Raw genomic sequence first — 24792 nt, 5'->3', positions numbered from 1 at the left:
TATATATATATATATATATATATATATATATATATATATATATATATATATATATATATAAACAGCAGGCTGAATAGCTGTATGAAACGAGTTTGCTTGCTGAGGGCTGGCAGTGATGGCATAAAACAGGAAGTGATGTCATTAAGCCATGACCAGAAATAAGCACTTTTGTCTCACTTAGGAACTCATTAGCTTCAAATGTCAGAAAATACACAAATCTTGATAGTATTTTCAAGATGAGAGACCCCAATTACCACACGGGTGACCCTTTCAGCAGTGACACCCCGGCACAGCTCAGCAGCTGAGAGCAGTTGATGGTGGTGCTGGGAGAGCCCAAGGGATGGATAAAGAACTTCATGAGCCTTATGCTGGTGCTGGTCTAGCACCTATGCTGCATACCCACAATAGTCCTGTTTACCTTGCAGCACGAAGCTTCACATGATTACAGAACATACCTCTATTGACACACTTTCATTTGTAGGTCCAGGAGCACTTAACGTCTCCGGCTGATTATATGGCCTCCGATAGTCAAACATTGTTCCAGCAAACTTGTATCTGCCTGGCCAGTCCACAGTCCAATGGCCGTTGAGATGATACTTTCTATTGGAATTGCCAACAGAAATGTAAGAGTGGGAGAAGTTCATTTCATACACATGAATGCTTCGTGCTCCAGCAGGGATGGTGACTAATGTATAGTACTCTAGATGAAAGAGAGAAAGATACTAACTATCATAGCAAGGGCACGTTGGAGACTGAGCAAAATCATTAACATGGCTAAGTTCTTGCCCTGTCTTACAGTACTATGAGAATGCCTTAATATCTCTAGGGTTTGAACTAAGGACTTCATGGCTTTAGTACACCTAAAGGTTACATCTTAGTCTAGTGAGCACCTGGGACTATATTTGCTCAGACTTTGGTGTCCTCTTCAGGCACAAAAATGGAATGGGGGGGGGGTGCAACACTGGCTCTTGGGACTGAGTGGCAGTACAAAGTCTCTGGATTGATTAGCCCTAGTATTTATAGGGGCCTGGTCTTCTGTCCTTGTGGGATAATAGAACATTATCTTTCATCGCTTTAGCTTCTTTTTGGTTTCTCCAAGATTTGGATAGGCTGCCCTTGGCCCTGGATTGAACATTTGTATGGTACAAAAGTGGCTTGCCTATCACTTCCCCATGGTCTGAGTTAATTCCCCTTCTACTTAGGTTTCATTGGGATTCTCAGTTGGAGTGCCCCTGTTGGTGATGGATACATGTGATGCTGAACTTGCTTTATGAGGGGGCTGGAAGAATTTCCACACAAGATGGAAGGCGCAGGGGCAGGAGAAAGCCCACTCTCAAGCCATTTCTGAATCTTCAAGTCAGAAGTCAGGAATAAGTGTGAACTGGCAGATGCTCTTTCGTCTGACTTTGTGGATGCTAAGGGGAGCCAAATGGTGGGAGTAAGGGTGGCAGGCAAGTCTCACCATTCTTTCCTGTCTCCTGACCCACCCTCAAGCTCCCTTTCTCCCATCAGCCTCCCACACACCTCAGTCATAGATTCCTTCCAGCCCAAGGGCTCTCGGCTTTTCCTTGAGAGTTTTTCCTCCAAGCATCTCCCCCCCCCCATTCCTGTTACTCTGATTCTTTACAGCTATATAACAAGTTAGGCTCTGCTTATTCCCTTTACTGCCTGTGTACTGTGTGGGTGTGGGAATGGATGACAGGAAGGGTGAGAGAGGCAGGAATAGGCTGAGAACTTAAGAAAATTGATCTTTTCATTGCCAGATTCTTATTAGAATCAGCCCAGTAGTCACAGGGCCAGTTGGGCAAGGACTCTGCAGAAAAGATCTGCACATGTATTGTAGCACTAAGGCATTCTCACAGCCAACATATCCTCACAGCTGAAACAATTTTATTCTCAAGTATACAGCAAACATACAAAGGGCATGCAGGCCCCCCATCTTCCTCCCCCCCCATCTCCTAGAGAACACAGAGGGAGCATCCATTAAAGCTAGAAGAGAGGGGGAGTGGAAAGGAGATGGATGAACTGCCTCATTCCCAGAGAGAGAGAGAGAGAGAGAGAGAGAGAGAGAGAGAGAGAGAGAGAGAGAGAGAGAGAGATTAGAGTTCAGAATGTGATTGAGTTATAAGGCTCCCCAAAAGACCCATTGGCATCTCCTTCTTCATGTAAGGAGCTGAGCCTACTTTACATGGGGTTATTTTGTTCTCAGCAATTCTTGTGAGATAAGTCAGGTTGAGAAACCGAGATTTGTCCAAGGCTATGGGTGAGCTGTCAAAGCTCCTGGAATTTTGCAGTTTCTTCTGGTCCTTGCAGCAATTACTTATATTATGCAAAAAGCAATAAAATTTTAACACACTTACGATTTGTAGGGTGGTGTTTTGTGTACTGCCCCTTATAGATTCTACAGCTTGAATTATCTCCTCTGCATACTCCACAAGCATCTTCCACAGCAGCAGAGCCTAACACATTGTCACAGCCAACCATCTGTAAAATAAGGACCATATGATCATCTGTGTATGTCTACATTTAGGAAAAATAAATAAATATAATCCAACCATTTACAAATAAAACCCAAACATTTTCATTCCCCTGGGTGCAGTGTGGGAACTTGCATGTCATCACACAAAACAGTGAGAAAGCAGAAGTATGGGGAGGATTATGATTAATCTCATAATCGTGAACATGTTGTTGCTGATGATATGAAACTGTTGACTTGCCTCCAGTTGCAATGAATTCCTATTTCTCTCTCTTTCTACCAGTTCTAATGAATCAACTAGAGTTATGCAGCTTGATTCTATACATCTTCATTTGGAAGTAAGTTCTATTAATTGCATGGAACCTCACTACTAAGGGCCAAACTAGATGTGATGGGGACAGCCATGTTTGTTTATTCACATGACTATCCTATTTCATGTATATATAAAGTAGGGAGTGGGGGTCGATGGAAAAACTAAAAGGCATGCAGCAGAAAGGCATCCATGCTTTGCCTCTTCTCTCTAGCTAGGCTCACTCCTAGTATTAAAACAGGGGGAGAAAAATCCCTATCGTGACAAAGTAAAGTGTGAAGATTCACTTCCGTAGCTCCCCCAATTTCATCTAAAAGCTAGATTCCCTCACCCTCTGCTTTACTTGAACAGAACAGGAATGGAAACAGCAAATGTGGGTTGTACACCAGCAATTTTTAACCAGTGTGCTATGGCACATTGGTGTGCTGTGAATGGTCCATAGATGTGCCACAGGAGTTTGAGGGAGATTAGTTTTTCATTAGGGCCATTGGGGATGTGAGCCCCCTGCTGGCAACATGGTGTGCCTTGTCAGTTAACTGATGGTGCACCCTGAAAATTTTTAGCACTTTATCAGTGTGCTGTGGAATGAAAAAGGTTGAAAATCATTGTTGTACACAAGCACATCTAGTTTGGCCCTCAGGGCTCACAGAACTGCAGGCTTAGGGCCCAATCCTATCCAATTTTCCAGCTGTGCCAATGGGGTGTGCACTGCATCCTATGGTGGGGAGGCAGTTACAGAGGCCCCCTCAAGGTATGAGAACATTTGTTCCCTTACCTCAGGGCTGCCTTGCAGCTGCACCAGTGCTGGAAAATTGGATAGGATTGGGCCCTTAGTTAGCTGATCCTATTTATTTATTTATTTATTTATTTATTTATTTGATTTATACTCCCACTTTCTTCCCGAAGGGCACTCAAGGTGGCAGTTAGAACAATAAAAGTTTTATTTAGAACAATTGAAGTCACATGCATTTGCACACATGCAGAAACCAGGACTAAAAGTTACCCTGCTTCTCCAGTACCTTCAGAAAATATCTACCAATGCAAAATGCTTCACATGATGTTACTGGGCTATGAGTTTCTTGGCTGCTGCTCATAGGAGCAGGGAATCTAACAAGATGGTTTTGTATTACAAGAAGTATCACTAGAAGTACTAGGAGACTGAGGAGGAGGAGATATGACTGCCAATGATGTTTTTGGCAGCAGCCATGCATCTCCCATAATGTCTAGTTCTACTCTGACATTTTACACACACACACACACACACACACACACACACACACACACACACACACACACACACACACACACACACACACACACACGTGGGCAGGACATCACATTTTGTCTTCCTGTCTGAATAAGGAATGCATACAAGTTAATGGCAAAACAAAGTACCTTATTTCATCATTACCTCACAAATCCCATCTATACAAACATTACGGCTATCTTCTGAACATGGTGTTCCGTCTTTCACTTTGTTTGACAGGGAAAAGAAGAAATCAAATCCTTCTGCAATACAGTATAGCTTGCACAAGTCTTGATCTAAAATACGAACAGAACAATGAATATTCCTTTATTTTTGTCCATGGTATTACTGCCAGAAGAGTAGAGGGGAAGGCTGGATATTTCTACCTAAAATGTGTTTTAGGTTCAACATTTATATCTAGTTTACAAGAAGCTGTAAATTTAAAAAGTGAAATAAATTTATTGCTAATGATCTTGTCTGGCTGTTTTTATGCTATTTAGCACTGACATTTCTGTTTTTCTTGTATTCATTTTGGGTTGATGCTTTTAGCATACTGAATACTGGGGGGACGACGACGAGGTTCCAATGGAAGCTTCCCAACTGAGGCAAACAGCAGCTGTGGGGTGGCCTGATTCAGACTAGAATCTCAGGATAGACACTGTGCTAAAAGGTCCTGAATTGGATAAGCTCCCCTAGTGGCTGCTATTGAGCAAACAAAAATTAAGCACATCAGGGTCACTGACAAGTTTAATGCTGCACATAGATTGTCCTTAGAATCCAAGCTTCAGGGAAGAGCCAGTTTCTTTAATTTGATTTATGTACAGTACCTAGTTGCTGTAAGTGCTCTGCAATGTATTTATGATAATCAGAACAGTGCAAATTGAATTGCTAAAGCATATCAGTTCTGTGTGGTAGCAACCCAACTCCAGGGATTTCTGGATGAAGCTCATTAAACTGACCCAGCTTGGTTTTCAGCCTGGTTTTTGGGATTGGCCACATTGGGATTTTCCATTGAATATGATAGGACTAAAAATGCTTACTATTGGTTGTATCATGTCTAATATTTTCATCCATGTTTTGATATAATCCACACTGCAAAGATCACACCGTTTGATTCTGGGTCAACTAATTTGAAACTGCTACTACTCTGATCCTGGACTCACAACTATCACAGTGCTCAAGGGTTGACTGGTTGAAGTTCGGGGAAGGGTTGAACAGGTGCTGCAGAGATAAGTTGAAGTTCACATGTACACTCGTTCACATATGGGAGGCATATATAGGCTCCTATTATACAGAATGGATGGGTGTGTCACAGGCTCCCTGCATAGTCCTAATGTGGCAGGAGGAGAGGGAACTCAAGGACTCAATCAGTCCCTTGGGAATCCTTCTCTGTACGTGTAGTTCTATGAGCTGGTGCACAGGGGAGGATGGATCATGCCCACAGCTGGAATGTAATCACAGAGTTAAGTTCACCTTCCACTTGAGTGTAAGGTTTCCACTTGTAGTTCCAGCCTCTAAACCGCTTGCTGTTGAATTCTGCACACTGGGCAGCTCTGAAGCCAATGCTGTTCTTTGGGCACTTCTGACTGTTGCAAAGTTTCAACATCCGAGGGGAACCTTCACAGAACTTTCCTCCGTGGGATGGTCTACAACATTAATGAAGATATGACTTCAAATCAAGACTTGAGCAGAATAATGCAAATTATAAAAGATAAACAAGCCAACATGTTACAGAGGGCAAATAGGCATATACAGGTGTGCCCTGGTATCCATGTGGAATGTGTTCCTGGCCGCCCCCCGCCCCATAGATACCAGAAACCACAGATATGAGGAATCGCTCCATGCCCATTTACCGGTTTAAAGCCTTACCAGGTGAAGATAATCTTCCTTAAATTGAGTGCCAGCACATTTGGAAAAAACTGAAGGAGGTCAACATGAAGCACTAACTTTGCTTCCTGTTGACCTCAGATTTTGTTTTTTTTGTGTGTGTTTTTTTTTGGAAAGTGCAGCCGGAACACTTTCCAAAACTCAAGGGAGGTCAAAGAGAGTGCTTTTATAAAAAAACAGTATATATTTTAATTTCACTTCTGGTTAAATCAACTATTTTCCTTCAATGCCTTAAAAAAAATCAAACTCAAAATGAATTTAAAAAGTCATCTGTGTCAGGGCTGAGATCAAACCATACAGCCCCCAGAACTATTTTAATAGTTTGCATACATTCCAAAGTTAAATATGCCTTATGACTCTTGGTGGGCAGAGCATTAAGACGCTTAAAATATTCTTCTTTGTGCCAAAGGAAGGTCAAATAAAAAGCCCAGGGAACTGCAATTATGCATACCATAATTTACCCCCTAGTGAGTAGATATCCTCCAGCTATCAGGCATATCATCTTCTATTACCAAGCATGAATTTACCACCAACAATGTGAAACTGGTCAAGTGATGCTGAGACAATGCCTTTCCCAATCAAATATGGCAGTCAGTTGGAGAATGCAGATAAGATCTGCCAGTTTTAATACAGTTTCAGGAACACTAAGCTACAGATGTATCTCCAACCTTGTTTGAGAGCCTGATCTACATAAGCAGCAAAATGAAATGGTAGAGGCATGAGGTGGTAGAATGGACAGTATATCTACAATCTAGGTGAGGGATGCATTTTGAACCTTCCCTAAGGAAATGCACACAAAATCTCCCTATATATATAAAATTAGCATGCACAATGCTTGCTGGATGACAATTTTCTTCCCTAATAAGCTAATATTCCACTGGGAGGTGAGCATTTCAGAATGGCATTTCCCACTTACAGTTTGAAAAGGTACAAAGCATTTTCTCATCTCAGGACTGTTTAATTGTACACTAAGTCATATTCATTGCACACACAAGCACTTCTCCATTTATGTGGGGGGTTACTTTCTCAGAAATTGACACGCATATTGAAAATGTGTAAATTAAAACTACTTTCCCTATAGGAATCAATGCAATTGGTACAGATTAGGGAAAAAGTCATTGAACACTTATATTGACAACTGGTGACTTAAGGAGGAAAGCGACTGGAAGTGGGACAGCAAAGCTATCAATGTCAATAGTTGAGATAAAATAGTGTGGTTTGTTTTTTGGTGTTTTCTTTTTTAAAAAAATACTATTTCCCCTGCCCCTAAAAAATCCTCTTTGGCCTTGAAAATGGACATGAAAATGGGCCCGAATAAAGAAACAAAAAGGGAATCGGGTGAAGAATCGTTGCACTGCCCACCATGGGGTGCCGCCTGAGGCATTTCCCCGTCTTTCCCTCCTCTCAACCCCCCCCCCACATCTGTTCCTTTCCCTACTGTAGTTCTGCCTGTGCTGTCACTTGCTTCTTTCTGGTTTAAAGGGATGGGTTTTGGTTGCCAGTTGCCTCCCTATTGTAAAAGTGTCATATTGTCTTTCAGGCCATCTTGGCCCCAAAATATTGCACATATCTACACTGACAGTATGCAAAAGCTTTGTCATATTATTCTGAAAATTAGTACATGTAAATGCAGCTTCTGGTGTTAATGTTCAAATCACGCTATTTCAAAAATGTGCAAATCAAGACCATGTAAATCGAGAGACACCTGTACCCTTAAAATGTAAGCAAGCTGAAGATGCCCATATACCTTAATGTATTCATTAGCAAATGTTTCTTCTTAAGTCAATCAAGATAAGCCTGGGCACTTAATTCTGCATTTTCTAGAGGTGCCTGCAAGTATCAAACTGAACTAGAAAGGATCTAGAACATCTCATGCAATTATTACCCCAGAGTCTGAATGCTACAGAAAATTAGGACATTATTATGGGTATCTTTCAAAAGGATCTGATGAGAACTGAATTCATAAGATGAAAATAAAGTGTGTTTAAAACTTTAAAAGCACCCGAGTAGCCCACATGATCACCTGTGTGACAAGCAAACTTTATTTGACTCAGATTATTTCTTGAGTGCTTGCAGGAACACTGCTATGACAGTGCATGTACTTGTGTGTGTTGTATCTTAACTAACCCCAAGCTTTCACCATATCCATCTCCTGGGTGCATGGATATTTTAGGCTTAGAGCACAACTAATGTATTATTGGTTTTTGTTGACCCATCAGAAGGTAGGACCAAATTCAATCATAAGTCTTTTCTGAAGACAACATTGTATCTTTATGCTTGGATGACTGATATGTGTCATTATCATAACAAGGAGGATAATGTTTCTCCCTGTCAATATATAGCTAATTCCAGAGCCTTAGGGTTGAGAGAGGAAAGTTACCTTGGATTAGTACAGTTACGCTCTCGATGAGCTATGCCTCCTCCACAGGTTCTGGAACATGATGACCACCTGGACCACTCTGACCAATGCCCGTGGATAGGCTTGGGCCCTTCATCCCCATACTTCACACACTGGCCACCACGACACCACTGCAACAGATAATGTTTTTGTGTTGAAAACTTTGGTCTGCCCTTTGTGTTGAAATTGGAAAACTTTAAATAAAACATTGTGCACAAGTGCAATAAAATAACTTTGTTGCAGGGATGTACAGTAAGGGTGTGGGGCAGGTGAGGCAGAACCACCCCATCAAAGCACCACAGCTGCCCTGTCTGCTTACACCTGAAGAGGCTCTCCTTACAACTGAGAGAGCTGGTGTAAGGAGAGCCTCCTTGGGTGTAAGCAGGCGGGGCAGCTATGGTGCTTTTCCAATGGAGTGGTTCCACCTCACCTGCCACACTTGCACTGCACGTCCCTGCTTTGTTTAATGCTAGTTTTATGACAATTGTCACACAGTCTCTCTCTCTCTCTCTCTCTCTCTCTCTCTCTCTCTCTCTCTCTCTCATCAGCTGTTAGCAAGCTGACATCTCTCTCAGAAGCTGTTTCTAGGAAAACAAAGCTTTCCTAGTGCATCCCTGGTTGGCATGGGTAAGGAAAGCACATTCCAGCAAAGCACTTCAAATGCAAAATTAAAAGCTTTTTGCCTAACTTCACATTTGGTAAATCATAAACCCCTACAGAGAATTCAGTAGAGAAAATTTCTTAGCACATTGCCAGAAATCTTGTTCAGGTTCAGCTACAACTGAAGCAACAAGATATTTGATGTTAGCTCCCCTTGGCCAGAGGATTTATGTTTTCCTCCGAGACACCTGGGCTGTGTGATAAACTACGGGAGTGTCCAAGGTCACATAGCTTTTGCAAGAGACAAAATAATCAGACTGCATTTCATTTCAGTGTCTCCGAGTCTTCAGTTGGGATGTTAATACAATTCCCTGAACTGTGTAGTTCTGACATTTTGGTTTCAAGAAGGAAAATTTTAATTTTATATTTTATTTTACAGGCATATGTTCTATTATAACAAATGGAATGTAAATCCCTCAGCAGCCTGAGGGCCTAACTAAATGTTTTGGCGGACATGTGGCAGCTGCCACATCCTCTCCATGAAAAACGTAGTTAAAGAAATGTGTGATGTAAAATCACTACCTCAACTTTTTCTGCACTTCTTGCGTGATTTAGCCAATGATACGATGAGAAAGCATCGTGCCAAGTGTTTCTTTTTCTGGATGCTACCAGAGGTGTGCACAAGGGAACAAATCCCCCCTGTGTTTACATCTGGTTAGGCCATGAATTCTTACACAAAAGAATGCCCTCATCAAAAAGCTGTTGGATTTCAAGCTCTGATTTGGGCCTGCATAACTTGAGGCATACCACGCTGATCAAACCCCTCCAGCTATTGTGGCCTGCCACAATATGTTTCTGCAGTTCAGGACACATAGTGAAAACAGGTAGTTTATCAAGCACCTGGCAGTGGCTGCTAAGTATAGTGTATGTAGAGTGTATGACTACGGAAAAGACTTGAATATTGGCAAGGCCGTGGAGAGGATGGAAATTATAGTATGTTTGTGTGTGTGCTCTGCATGGAAAGGGAGATTGCTCCTTCACCCCAGAGGGAACCCTGCCAATGAAGTCCAAGCCATCTGATGCTAGAGCAGCAATTTTCAATACCCATTGGGGTATTTGAGCCTTCCACCAGCAGCACAGTGTGCCTTGTCAATTGTCAAAAAAACCGATGGTGTGCCTTGACAATTTTAGCTCCTTATCAGTGTGCTGTGAAAAAGGTTGAAAATCATTTTGCTAGAGGGCACATTTTGCCATCACCCAATTCATAAATGTGGCTATTTACATTTTGTCCTAGGAGTGAATGGCTGGGATGGATATGTGTGGGAGGAACTGAAGGGGTATACCTGGGGACACCACTGGGGTCGTTTTCTCTACATCGCCCCATTTTGGATTCTGTTTGTTTGTTTCACTAGAATGTAGGTGAAGACAGAGTTTTTTCAGGGCACAGTATGAACTGAAAAGAAAGTCTGTTACACTTAAAATGTCTGCCTACATCTGTAGCTATATAAGAGAGGAGGGGGATAATTATAATTTTTTTTTAAATTGTACATCCTGTCATTTTTCAAAATAAATTGGAAAGATCTGCAAACATACATTCATTTTCCTCTGGTGCTCTGTGCCCTTGTTAGACATTGAACAAGCTGACTGTTCAAGTTATTCCAATTAAAGCATTTCAAGGTTTAGATCACAGTCTAAAAAGAAGGTCTCGCTGTCACTGTCTTGCTTCGTTGACATCTATAATATATGAGCCTTTTTGCAAAAAGCTTAGTCAGCAATGAATCAGAGTTCAAAAGGAAACCTAAATCTTAGAAAGGGTGGCTGCCTGTGGAATTAGACTAGACCATTCCTCTCAAGTTCCAGGAATAAGACAGATGGCAACATTGTAGTTGTTGGCTCTTGAAGAGCTCCAGGGCTGACTGCCCTTGGCCCACTGCTGTCCAGGGGCCTCATGCCGTACCAGCTGCAAACTTTCCGAAGCCCCATTGGTACATTTCCTGGGGCACTGTGACAGCTGCCATCCTGTATTTGCTCCCACCCCTCTCCAGGTAACTTCTAGCCCATGTGATAAAGGCAGACTTTGAGGATCTTCTAGACCATGCTAGCAGTACATCCCCTAACGGAGAAGGCATCACAAGCAAAGTACAGTCCCACCTCGCATCCGTGGGGGTTCCATTCCCAGAACCCCTGCGGATTCTGAAATCTATAGATAATGGGATCTGCAGAGATAGGCCGACCTTTATCCTCTGGACATGACCAGAGGTGTTCTTTGGTCACATCTGCAGAATATGCTGAACCGCATGTGGCCTCCTCACACCTTAGAATGCTTGCTGGAGGTATCTAAGACGCACTTCTGGTCTTTCAGAAAACGTCGCACAGGCGTTCTGAGATGTGGGGAGGCTGTGTGTGACCTTCCCATGCCTCAGAACACCCTCTGGACATGACTGGAGGGGGACCTGTGTTCAACTGATTCTATGGATGCAAAATCCGTGGAGGACAAGGTCTGACCTGTATGTTGCCGTGTGATCCACCACATAAACATGTGGGCAGAAGTAACCAGGAAAACTATTGGAATAATCACAGGATGGCAACAACTGCATATAAAAAGTGGCATGGCTTCACACCATTTCTCAAAGTGATGACAGTCATCCTCTAGAACAGCTGTACCTTATTGACTAATTCTGGATCTAAGAGATCTCTGAACACTATAAAAAAGGTGCTTTTCCATGTCCATTTAGTTGCCCAATTTTCAATAACTTATTAGAACCTTTGACCCTTATGAGATTTGTTCATTCAGGTCTAATCCTATCCAGATTTCCAGCACTAATGCAGCCATGCCAACAGGGTGTGTGCTGCAACCTGCAGTGGGGAGGCAGTCATGGAAGCCTTCTCAAGGTTTCCTTCCTCGGGGCTATACTGCGACTGCATTGGCACTAGCATGCTGGTTAGAATTGGGCCCCCAGTTAACCTGATTATTTCCTGGAGCAAAGGCAGGTGTAGGTGAACCATTTTTAAAACAATGCCGCTCCACTGATTTTACTCAGTTTGCCTGGTATGTGAAAGACCTTAACTTACTCTGGCATAAGTGCGAAATATGCATTTCACCAAACATTGGTAAAGTTTGTTATTAATCCAAATCTGTTGTGAAGACCTTCTGTGCAGCATGCGCACCGTATCTAAAGATAGCAGTCTCTGTGGAAGCAGACTTCTGTGGGTGTCCAGAAACAACAAGCATAGATCAGATGCACATTCTAACGTTTAACTCTTCTGCCATTGTCAATGAGTGTGGATTCAGTGTGCATTCAAATGCACAGATCCATTCTCATTTGGATGGAGAACATCTGGGTGTCCATCCCTTTGAAACTATGACTAAATAGATTCAGCTCCCATATCTGGCATTCAGGTGTAAGCCAACTGATGCATGTGCAGAAAAAGTCAGCTTCTGCACTTGGCTAGTCTTCAGGGCAACATGGTTTCAAATCTTATATTTCAAAGGAACCACCTACAGACACCTCATTAGATTTCTTTATTATCATTATGGATTAAACTAGTTTTTAACCGCTGATATTATGAGAATGACTTATGCAAGTGACACAACGAATTGTAAATGGAGGACTACAGCCAAGAAAGCAAACAGACAGTATCTGCTCTGATTCATAGATGAAGCAATCTGCTTGAGATTAATTGTTCCTGCCTGTTATTCTTGGACATAAAAAACAACAACCCACACACAATTTTTCTTAGGGTTGTCAGTCAGGATTACACCCCATTTAACCTAAAAGAACATGTTGGCTTTGATGTGAAGAGCTTAAATTGTGTCTGTCTGCATTCATCTTGACATATCCTTTGTGTATGATATCCTTAAAATTGAGTGGGGAGTCAAATGACTCAACAGTTTGATTTGGAAAAGGAGCCTGAGATGATATTCCTTCTTTTAGGAACTGGAACAATTTCTCCTCAAAATCATCACAAAGGTGATGCCACAAGATTGGCAGCATTAACCCTGTTGGTTTAGTGGGGCTGCCTTTATTTACTATCTCTTTACTTTTTTACAGCGACATCTAAGGTCCACCAAACTCATTAAAAGTAGGGGAGGGGGAAATTCCTCCATCATTTTGTTCATATTGTTCCTCTCTGTGGATTTTCAAAGGAGCTCAATGAATTTGACAACAACTTTTCTGACATGTTGCAGCCAGTCAGCTATGCTGTATGTGTATGCCATACACTCCCTTAGATGGGAGAGTGAAAGTCTTGTTTGCTCTTATTGCCAAAGTGAGTGAGGCAGAGGAGAGATGGAAGATTCAGGGCAAAAAGACAGGGAAGGGAAGGAAGTAACTGGAATATGGGGCTGCAGAGATGTCTGTGGGTTAGGAAACAGAAAAGGAAAGGCAGCTGAGGATGCCGAGAGCTGAGTACTATACATACAAGGGAAAAAAGGGGATGGGTTAAAAGAAAGATGGGTTCAGAGTCCCCTGTGTTGGTACAGAGAAAAGAGAACACCATGGAGGAGCGGAGAGAAAAGGGGGGTTAACAGAGAATGGGTTACAAAGAAAAAAATGAGTTAAAATGGAAATAAAAGGTTTTTAAGTATTTTAAATATTATAATTTCTGCAGTTAATGTAGTGATATGGCCCACATATTGGGTATATGGGCAATGGAAACATTGATCTGAAAATCCGATTATTTATGTGAATATAATCAACAGAGTAGTAATGATGATGAGAATGATGATGTCTTCTAATTGGTGGCTGATTGTTGGAGAACTGCTGGCAGTACACGGCATTCTGACCTTTGCACTGATGGCAGCACTCTGCAGAACAGTGGAGAAGCTGACACAACAGTGTAGCAAGTGGATAGGACTAGGCCACCAGAGGTTCAATTTAAGATTCTTTGCTTCTTAAACTAAAAATACCGATTTGCAAGGTTGACCTTTCTGCAAGAAGCATTTTCTAGTAAGGGCTGGCAGTGGCAGACCGGGGTAAAGGTCAGTGATGGCACCCCCTGCAAGACATTGCTGCCCCCTCCTACTAACACAACACAAATCTCACTAACACGCACAAATCCCCTCCCACTAACCACACTTAAAGAAAGCATGATAATGTACATAATGACCTGTTTTAAAAAGACCTTTTGACTATGAGATAGCAAAAAATTATTTTCTCTTTTTCTTTTTATACACATTTGGAACATGGAGGCAATACCATTTCCCCCTGCCATTCTTTTCTGACAGTTTTCCCATCTCCCACTCAATCCTCATAAAAAAGTGCCCCCCTTACCATGTCATGACCACACAGTGTACCTTCGGCAGCCGGCATAAATTTGGTTTCACATTTTCTGCCAATGCGATGGCACCATAATGCTTTGCAAATGTCCTAATTTGAAAAAAAGCAGCCACAAATTGAAACAGGCATCAGGAATTGTTAACTGCCAAATATACCTATAAGAGTAACTAAAAATAGCCACAACAAAGGAAAATTCTGCTGTTATGCTAAATTAACATCTGGAGTTTTTTTCTTTCTTTCCTAGGGAATTCCCTAATTCTATTAGGTTGCAATCCCATACTTGCTTACCTGGAAGTAATTTCTATTAAATTCAGTGGATCTTACTTCTAAGTAGACATGCACAGGATTGCACTGCAGACTACATAGATCAGGGGTGTCAAACTCATTTCATACCGTGCGCCGGATGGCATTCATGATGTCTGCTGAGGGCCAGAAGTGAAGTTGTTAGGCAGGAAGTGATGTCATTAAACAACTCATTACCAAAAATAAGCACTTTTTCTCACTTAGGAATTCATTAACTACAAATGACAGAAGAGAAAACACACAAACCTTTATCATATTTCAAGATATGGGAGAGCCCAATTTTCTTGGGGCTGCCTTTTTAGCAGTAACACCTCAGTACTGCTCAGCAGCTGAGAGCCTGAGGGCCAGAGAAAAAGCTTCCACGGGCCACATCCAGCCCCTGGGCCTTATGTTTGACACCCCTGATATAGATTATATCCATGATGTGCAGGTAATTTTCAGTGAAATCAATGGGGTTTATAAGAAGGTAATGCATTTAAGGTTAGGATGCCAATTGGCTAAATGAATAAAGGGACATTGACTCAAACCAAAGTTAGTTCATTTACTTCTAATCAGGCAGAGCAAAAGTATATGAGATTCACAATCCTGAACTTCCCAGTGCATGGGGCTGCTGCAGTGCCAAAATGGCTGCTGGGGCATCTTGAGCACACCAGGTAGCTGGCGGTGGCTCCTTGGGAGAAGGGGACCTTCGTCCTTTCCACCAAGTAAGGGAAGCAGCCCCACAATGGGGCTACTTGACTCTGCATCAGCTATTTAGGGGCCCCAGATCCAGCAGAGCTCAGCTCTGCTGGTCCCACTCTCTCCCCTGCCATGCCTTCCACCTGCCCTCCTCCCACCCTGAAATGCCTCCTCCCTCCACCCAACTTACCTCTCTGCTGCCTGGTGCTCTGAGCGCGCACCAGGCGGTGGGCCGCCAGTCTCCGACTGGCACTGTACCAGGCGGGCTCATGCTGGGCCAGCTCCGATGCTGGGCTGGTGCTAATGCCTGCAAATGTGCCTTATGGCATGTTTGCAACAGTGTGTGCCGGTGGTGAACTGGCACACACTGCTCTGGATTGGGCCCTCAAAAAATAGTGTGAAAGTTAATACTATATTCAATGTGGTGTTGTATTGACTAGTGTGCTGGGAATTAAACTGGGGAGAACTAGGCACCAATTCCAGTAAAACCATGAGTCTCTTGGGTGAATAACTATCTTTCAATTGAATGTATTTCATAGGGTTGTGTTCAGGACCCCTTAGCAGCCAGGGGAAGTTATATGGGAAAAACAAAATAGGTGGTGGTGGTTGTTGTTTTTACCTTTTTAAAGTCCATCATGCATAACTTGGCTTTTTCTCCAAACTGCCACTTGCACTGAGTGGCTGCATCGTATAATTCTCCTGGAAGCTTTTCTGGATACTTGTACTCGTTCACAGGTTTAGGCTGATCAACAAGACATAAGGACTGGGCAGAGCTACCAAAGAACCAAACAATGTATCTTGGGTTATGCAGAATGCAGTTTTTAAAGACTCTTCATTGTAGCTTGTCAGTGTTCAAACAGGAATGCTTTACATCCCAGAACCCCCAGAGGTTCTCCTGGGCATGCTCCTCTGCGATCAAAGGAAAGAACTATGGGAGTGCTGCAAAGTGGAAGACTCTTTTACAGAGCTTCCCATTTTAGCTATATTGGATTGAAAGTAAGTCATTGCTATAAAAAGGAACGGGCATTGGAGAGCTAGAGAATCGTGAGCTGATCTGACTTTCTGAGAAGTAAATAAGTGATTGTTGAAACAGGTGCCTTTGCTGATGGGACTGCTGAGGAAAAAAGGAGTTGCTGCCATCTGCAATCACCTTGCTGCATCATTGTTTGATATATGCTCAAGATCACTCCTGCATGCAAGTCCTTCTTCCCAAGGCAAGACCAGTTAATGGGATGAACGGCATTGGAGCACTGATGAAGGACAAGCCGTATGTGCCAGACCAACTGCCAGACCAACTCACCAACAGCAACACTCTCAACTTAAGAGGTTCCCTTGAAATGGGGTGCATGGGAAAATTGGTAGCAACTGTGCCCCAAGATACCTGCTCTGAGTAAAAGTCAGAGTTTCAGACCTTGGTTCTAAATTAAAACAGTGTTACACTGTCCTGGGAATAGCTACAGTCCACTACAATGCAAGTACAAATATTCATGCATCAGACTCAAAACCTGGAATACACAGAATATGCACAGGGCTTTTCATGTTGGTACAAACTACCCACTTCCCTTGCTCAAATTAGCATAGTTTATTTGCCAGATGCTCAGCATGCACAATGTTTCAGGCTGAGAATGTGCCAAGGGTAAAACTGTGCTGAACACAGCAATGAACTTAACTTTCAAGCTTTTTTAAAAATTCTTGCAATGGTTGGTGTTCTGCAGCTCTCCATTTGGACTAAATAATACGAGTCATTGATCTTACATTTAAATGCTTTCAGTTTTGTGCAACCAAAAAAACAAGATCAACGAATCTCAAGGATGTCAAATGCATGAGCTGTTGCGTCTAACATTAACGTGTCCTTCTAAAATGGGATGCCATACAGGCATCACTAAATTGGATGAGATCTTTTCCTATTAATATAGGAAGTGACACAACAACACAGTCAATGATCCCGGGGAGGCTGAAAAACATTTAGCACAGTCTAGCTAATTACAGGACTTTGTGGGAAGCTACTTAACACCCTTAACACAAGATTAATCACGCAAATGACAGAAGGCAGGTCAAAATCACCAGAGAGTTGCCAAGTTTACAGCAAGTTGACTTGCTGTATATGGCTTTCACAAAGCCAAACACAACCTACTTCAGGATGCTTGAGAACTCCCATTACAAAACACAGAGACATACATCTATATGCTATTCTGATCTCACCATGTTGTCCGCAGACGGACTTGAGTCAGGAGTTAAATGAAACTGCACACACTGCAGCTGTGCAGAAAAATAAGGATTACTCTATGTCAAAGATAAATCTATTTCTTTTTTGAAAGATCTAAAGTGCACTCACAAGTTTGAGGCAAAGTAACTACACTAAACATAGCTTATGGCCCAATTCTATGTAAAGGAAGCGCCAATGCAATGTGGCACTCTGCCAGCGCAGACTGCCATAAAGCAGCCACTTTATACTGGTTGTAGAAAGTCTTTCTGCACATTCCAGCAGACGTTGGGAGGCCCACTGGAGCAGGTAAGCCCACAGCAGGGAATGGAATGGAGCAGGGGAAGGGTGGTTCTCACATGGATGCAACAACTTCATCAGCTGCATACCTTAGAAATTTGTAGAGATACTGACGACTGCATGCTGACCAGGAGAAAACCCCATTGTGTCCTGCCAGTGTGGGCGACATGATGTTGCCTTCAGACTTCTTGCAAATATTTCCTTCCCCATCATGGACCATGCCAAAACTGTAAGACACAAAATTATAACTGTAATTCTTTTTTTTAGAAATACTCATAATGACACCACTCAGAATTGCAAAGGAATGATCTAATCTATTGCTTTCGCTTTAATTTCTGATCTGTTTTCAGTAATCCTAGAATTTTCAACAGTTTTCAATGACCTTTGAATGATTTCAACCAATATTTTGTTTTACACATATTTGGCTCTGTGTGCATGCATGTAAGCATTTAAGGACACAATCCAGACCCATTGATGGTCTGGCGCAAGTCTCTTAACTTGGCCCAGGAGTGTCGCGAATGTGCAATAAAGCACGTTCACAGCTGTGGGACAGTTGGCTGAACCAGCACAGGGATGTGAGCTGGCTTGCCGAGGCCTCATTCAGCTTCCACGCCTCTGGTCCCAAGTCAGGTTGTGCCAGCCAAGTGCGACAGCGTGGAGGGGTTGGGCAGGGTGGAACGGGGACATTTTGAGGCAGACAAGAGAGGCTAGAAGGTGGGCCAATGGGCAGACCAGGCCTGGGAATGAGGTGGGACCAGCCTGGGTGACCTAGGCCAGATCCAAACCACCCCCCCCCCAGTCAGCTTGGCGTTACACTGGGTTGCTCTGATCTGTGCCAGCAATTTCACTGGTGCAGTTCTGAATAGCCCCATTGGGGTGGCTGCTGCACTACATGGGGCAAGGGGAAATAAATCCCCTTACTCTGGGTTGCACAGCAACCACCTCCTACTCTGTGCTGGATACAATTGGCTTGCCTGTTCCAGCGCAGGATTCGACTGGGTTGTAAATCACTTTGGATGAAAAGGACCTTAAGAGAATCTTGGAATGGACAAGAGCAATTCTGCCTCTTCTTCAAACCAGTTCAGCTACAATGATGTAACAGCCCTTGCAGAAAGAGTGCTAATCTGTAGGATCAGGGCTACCTAATTTATTTAACAATGTAACTGAACACAAAATCAACAACACAATAGTTGAATATGCAATATGACCACACTGGCTTTTAATTAGGGTGCAAATGGCTGTTATGGGCCTTTTTATTGTATTATTTTCATTTTTTTTTTGTCTTATGTAAGCTGCCTTGCGGTCCCAGAAGGTAGAGAGTCAGGGTATACATATTTTAAATAAAACAATAAATACTATGCCATACCAGACCATGGTTTAGGAAGCTATGGTTTAGCACAATTATGATGTGCAGCCCAATCCTAATGTGCCCTGGAGCAGGCAGGCCAGCGGGCCTACGTTGCATCCAAGACAGGATTGGGGCTGAAAGCAGCTCAGCCAGGGGAAAGGGAAATAGCTTCCCCTTACCTGGGGTAAAGTGACAGCAACCCCAATGGAGTTACTTGGATCTGCACCACCTCAAGAGGTAGCACAAAACTGAGAAGCCTGGGACTGCCCTGGGCTGCCCAGGAATGGGGTTAGGATCTGCCTGGCCCTGCCTCCTGCTCCCTACCCATCCGCCCCCAAGGACACCTGCCATCCGCCCTCCCCCTGCCCCCAAACACCTCCCTCTTGCCTCCTCCCCACCCTCTCGACAACCACCCCTGCATCAGCCGACGCAATCTTACCGTGCTGGGCCTGGATCCAGTGTAGGTAGGCCGGCGTAACTCCTTGAGCTGGCTGCCCCAACTCTTAAGTTGACGCGAACATGCCTTATGGCATATTTGCGACGCCTCTGGGTCAGCGCAAGTGACTTGTGCTGGCCTAACCCAGGGCTTAGGATTGCATCCTTAGTGTTTTGTCCAAATTAACAAATCATGGATTGCAGTTTGCTTGCAAACCAGAATCAGAAACTGTGGTTTGAAGCAAGGTTGCAAGCCATGGTTTTATGTCAACTATTCTGCATTGACAAGCCACTGGGTAGGCCATTGCTCTGCCTCCATAAATCAATAAACCTAGAGAGCTGAGCATAGAAACATAGAAACTGCCAAGCAGTTCTAAATCATGGTTTGCCTATGTGTTTGAAAGCTCAGGCCATGCAGGTTTAGCTTTTAGACCACAATTAGCACAAACTACAGTTTGACATATTTAACTGAGCCATATTTAGTCTCAAATTCATTTGCTGATATATAGAAATTAAGTTCTGAAAGATTCAGAAACCCAGAAATCCAAGACAAAAATCTAGCATCTTCTTCCAACAACCACGCATGCATGTGCACTTACTTATGTCCAGACTCATGAGCAATAGTAAAAGCCAATCCAAGCCCTGTATCTTCATTAACTGTGCAGCTGCGATATTTGCTGCACATTCCACTTATTGGAGCAAATCCTACCAAAATGAAAAGGAGAGAAAATAGCATTTCTTTGGGAAAAGGTCTCGGGAAGAGTATTTCAACAACAACAACAAAAAACAGCCAGAAAGACTTTTGTTCACTGGCTCTGCAATGCAGATGGAATAATTCTTTTTGCAAAGCATTCAGTTGCTGCTGGCATAACTTGGCTTCTGTGTCTTAACATGAATGTGGCAGTTCCAGCTTTTTCTGCATCTCTTTATCTTGAGTACAACTGGATTTCCCCACCAACTGGAAGTATTGGATACAACAACAATAATAAAGATGCTTTTCTCCTGTAGTGCAAAAATCTATGATAATCTGATGCCATGTGAATGTTATGATGTATACATTAATGTTTATATTAATCACATTTCTATCTTGCCCTGAGGATACTAGTTGGGACTTAAGACTGGGTTCAGATCTGCCATCAAGATCACTAGGTTACTTTAGGCAGGTCACTCCCCCTTAGTATAAGCTACAGTCTAGGGTTATTGGAAAACATAGATATATGGTTCCCTGTGGACCTTGGAAGAAGAGCAGGAGGATGCAGATATGATTAATAAAACACAGGAGTTATCCCAATTTAGCTGCACAACAACTCTGCAAGGCAGATTATACTGAGAGTGAGTGACTTGCTCCAGATCAGCCAGTGAGCTTTTTGAGCGAGGAGGGATTTGAACCCTGGTCTCTCAGATCCAAATTCTATGCTGTATCTACTACACTGCACTGGCTCCCATCAAAACAGACAGCTTATGATTCTGTATAAACTTATCATAGTGGTTTCTTGTATGCAAGAGTTCCAGCATGCATATGAATTGTGAGGATTTCTATGTTCATTTCAACAGAAAGGGTGGTTGCACATGGCCATTCTCTTTCACATACAGAAACATGCTGGTGCTTGTAAGTGAATGGAGAAGCCAGGCATATAGTGGCTTTGTGTTGCACTTTAGTGTGCATGCCCAGCTTTGAGTTGCTTGGGCAGTACCCTACAAATCATGTACATTTTTATCACCAAACAATACCTAGAAATCTTACACTGGACATTATGACTGGAAAGCAGATTTACTGACTACCGATTGTACCAACCCCTTCAGGTATATTAATTAGGGTGCAGGGAAGGAGAGAAGAAATATTTCTACATTGATCTAGAACAGCCATTTTCAACCACTGTGCCGTGGCACACTGGTGCGCCGCGAATTGTCCACAGGTGTGCTGCGAGAGTTTTGGGGAGGGTCATTTGTTTATAGGGCCAATGGGGATTTGAGCTCCCCACCAACAGCATGGTGTGCCTTGTCAATTGTCAAAAAACTGATGGTGTGCCTTGACAATTTTTGTACTTTGTCAGTGTGCCATGAGACGAAAAAGATTGAAAATCACTGATCTAGAACCTTTGTTAGCAACTAGCAGGGAGCTGAACTATGAAGAAATGTGGATCCAGTTCTGGTTCAGGTGTATCAGTGTTTTTTTTTTTTTTTTAAACTTTCTGGATCAGACTGAATTCAGACATTAACTGTAAGAGGTGAGTGAGTAAGGTGGAGCCTGTTTATCCATGGATTTTATGTCCACGGATCTGGCTCAATGTGGGCCCCTGGGACTTGCGCTGAACCAGACTTGGCCCAACCTGAACCATCCAAAGGTGACTGGAGCAGATCTGGTCGCCTCCAGAGGGCTTTCTGAACCCCTCAGAGGTAGCACGCGTCTGCCTGTGGCATCTACAGGTTTCAAAATGGCCATTATGGCCAAAAAAGCTACTTCCAGTTTCTGGAGGGAAACCGGAAGTGACTTTTTATGCCTTCTAAGGCATTCTGAGGCCCAGGGAAGTCCTTCATGGGCTGTTGAACAGTACTAATGCCAAAACATTGTGAAATTTTAAATCATGAGGCCAATGTTAGATTCACCATTTGAGTGTCAAACTGATCTGCAGGTATTTAGTCTCCGCAGCAGAAAGTACCAGTTTTGCAAATGACTTCCAGCAAGGACAAACCGTACAGGGAGGATCACAACAAGTTGCCAGCAAGAACTCACCTAAAGTATCACAAGGCTCGTTCTTCCAGGAACATATATCCAGGCCAGTAAGCAAAATTGCATGGTCGTGGCGGCTGCCGTCCTTTCCCATCAGCCCGGACTGCCATTGACAAAAACTACTCAAGGTATGGTCAGCATGGTGATTAATCACAAGTCCTGGCTGAAGACAAGGAAAAAAAAATTCAAATAACCTCATCACAGGAATTAAATGGAAGCCAGAAATAAGCCTTACTTTTGTCAAAGTGGGTGATGTAATGAAAACATATAGGCATTCAGGAACAGGACATATATAAAAACATAGTTTTCATAGTCTTTCTGAATCAAGTCATCCAATATTCCCAACAAAAAAGCTTCTAGTTTCATTTGTAAATTTACCTTAATTATCAACTGCATTTGCTGGTGCATAAAAGTCCAATATTTTTTTCACTTTTGTACAGTTCTATCACAAATGATAAAATGTTCCTTCTAGTCTTTTACTCTTCCAGCATCTTTTTGGTGCTTTTTCATACATTTTTGCCAATTTACCTGGTGTCAAATACCATCTATACATAATTTTATAAAAGTTATCTTTAAGACTTACATTCAACGCTATATCAGCATGTCTCCTAAGCAGGAGACCCACAGGTTCAGTCTGGAATTTTTTTTGCCCTCAAAGAGCCCTTCACTGCCTTCAGATGCTAAATCAGAACATTCACAGCTTCTCCAGCTGAGATAAGCAATGAAATGTATATCTGGGTGCCATTTAGTATATTCGTGATACACAGTGCCAACCTCCTGGATGCCCTCTTCCAGTAGTTTTATATAGATGTTAAAAGGCACAAGGGACAAGATGGAACCCTGCAGGATGCCATAAACCAAAGGTCATGGCATTAAGCAAGAGTCCCCCCAAACCACCTACTGGTACCTACCTTCCACAAAGGACTGGTGCCACTATAGCACACTGCCCTTCACCCTCATTCCAGACAGGTGGTCCAGAAGGATACCACTGTTGATTATGCTGAACAACACTGAGAGATCCAGCAGAAGAAACAAGGATGCACTTCTCCTGTCCAGTTCTCAGGGCAGGTAATCCATCATTATGACAAAAGCAGTTTCAGTTCCAAAACCAGCCAGATTGAAAAGTGCCAAGTTAATCAATTTCGAGCTCAATCCTAACCCCTTATGTCAGTGCTTTCCAGCACTGACATAAGGGCAATGCAGCTCTGAGGTAACAAACATTCCCTGACTTTGAGGGGGCTTTCATGAATGACACCCAACTGCAGGATGCACCACACAGCCCATTGGCACCGCTATGCCAGTGCTGGAAAGCAATAACATAAGGGGTTAGGATTGCGCCCTTCCTCTAGGAACCCATTTGCATTTTGTTAAAACATGGTGTCCCATACTGGATCACTAGCCTTCTGTCTACCTTGCAGAATAATAGAATTGATCTTTGGAAAGAGACTCCAAAGGACTTCCAGAACTTTGCAGTGTCAGGATAATCAGAATGTAAACTTTTTGGAAGGGCCTATATTTAATTTGATCTGTGTACAGTTCTGAATGGAGACCCACTGAGCTAAAAGCAGCCCATTAGTTGTGTATGATAAGCCACCAGGGTGGAAGCCAAACTGGGTCTTTCCAGTTGCACGAAGGTTTAACATTCATTCTTTATTTTTAAGGTGAAAAGAAAAGGGCAGATTGCTTCTTCTAGGATCACACCAAGTAGTTTTCGTTAGTACTGTACAAGTTGTATTATCCTTAATTTGGTAAAGCAGCAAACTTGGTTAATCAGAATCTTCCAGGTAGGTGGAGGTGCCAGTTAAATGGAGCATTAGTTAAGCAAGCTTGTCAGCACCCTCCCTCGCTTATCTGACAGGGCCCATTCCATGGTGCCACTCCACCCTCCTTCCATCTTTATGAGGGCCCTCTAGGGATAGAGATGTACCACCGCTTTCCTCTGAAGGCCTTGTTTCCCTTCCTAGAGGACCCTGAGGAAGAAGGAAGGAGGGTGGAGATGCACTCTGTGGGTAGGTGGGGAGCTTGCATGCCTTGTGAAAAGGTTGTTAACTGGAATACTTGGGTAAGCAGCAATTCTCGTTCCCAGTGCATGCCAGATAATAAAAGTTTTACTAAAAATAGTTATCAATTTACTTTTTTGGGAAAAAAATATTTGCCTGCAACTTGGGGTTTTTTCATCGTTTAAATTAATCAAATTTTAACTTTTTAATTGATCGAAAGTCTTTTAATCTATTAATCCAGTTAATTGATAAAAGGTTGCAGCCCAACAGTTAGTTTTTAACAAGTGTCAACAATTCCATCAGCACTTCTTTGCTATACATGAATTATTATGGCAGGATATACAGCAACAGAACAGTAAGCAGCAGATTTCCCCAGAGCAGCCCTTACAAGCCAGAGATGTAAAGGAAAATTATGTCACAGGTGTAAGATCAAAAGATTACTCTTCATACTCTTTTCAGGCTGGATGTGGTCCAAGCACGAAAAGCTAAACATTCAGTGTAATTAAGCTGTCACTTAAGAAGCCCTAATCGCTCAGCACATAAAATGAAGCATTACATTGTTAGTAGAGCATTCTACTGCATGGGGCTCTGGAGTCCA

The 24792-nt window shown here is 42.8% G+C and overlaps 1 protein-coding gene across 1 annotated transcript in view; it reads right to left on the bottom strand.

Annotated features, from left to right (window-relative positions):
- ADAMTS16 (ADAM metallopeptidase with thrombospondin type 1 motif 16) overlaps nucleotides 1-24792 on the bottom strand; it is a 74593-nt gene that overhangs the window by 24280 nt on the left and 25521 nt on the right. Inside the window, exons 7-16 of the mRNA XM_066624477.1 lie at nucleotides 22198-22357; nucleotides 20063-20168; nucleotides 17770-17907; nucleotides 15797-15950; nucleotides 14191-14286; nucleotides 8300-8448; nucleotides 5506-5678; nucleotides 4198-4328; nucleotides 2361-2484; nucleotides 456-700 (exon numbers count right to left, since the gene is read on the bottom strand). Of these exons, the coding sequence (XP_066480574.1) occupies nucleotides 456-700; nucleotides 2361-2484; nucleotides 4198-4328; nucleotides 5506-5678; nucleotides 8300-8448; nucleotides 14191-14286; nucleotides 15797-15950; nucleotides 17770-17907; nucleotides 20063-20168; nucleotides 22198-22357 (1476 nt within the window). The remainder of the gene's footprint in view (nucleotides 1-455; nucleotides 701-2360; nucleotides 2485-4197; nucleotides 4329-5505; nucleotides 5679-8299; nucleotides 8449-14190; nucleotides 14287-15796; nucleotides 15951-17769; nucleotides 17908-20062; nucleotides 20169-22197; nucleotides 22358-24792) is intronic.

This window comes from Tiliqua scincoides, chromosome 4, assembly GCF_035046505.1.
Source record: "Tiliqua scincoides isolate rTilSci1 chromosome 4, rTilSci1.hap2, whole genome shotgun sequence".
NCBI lineage: Eukaryota > Metazoa > Chordata > Lepidosauria > Squamata > Scincidae > Tiliqua > Tiliqua scincoides.
This window is presented reverse-complemented; position numbering and strand designations above follow the sequence as displayed.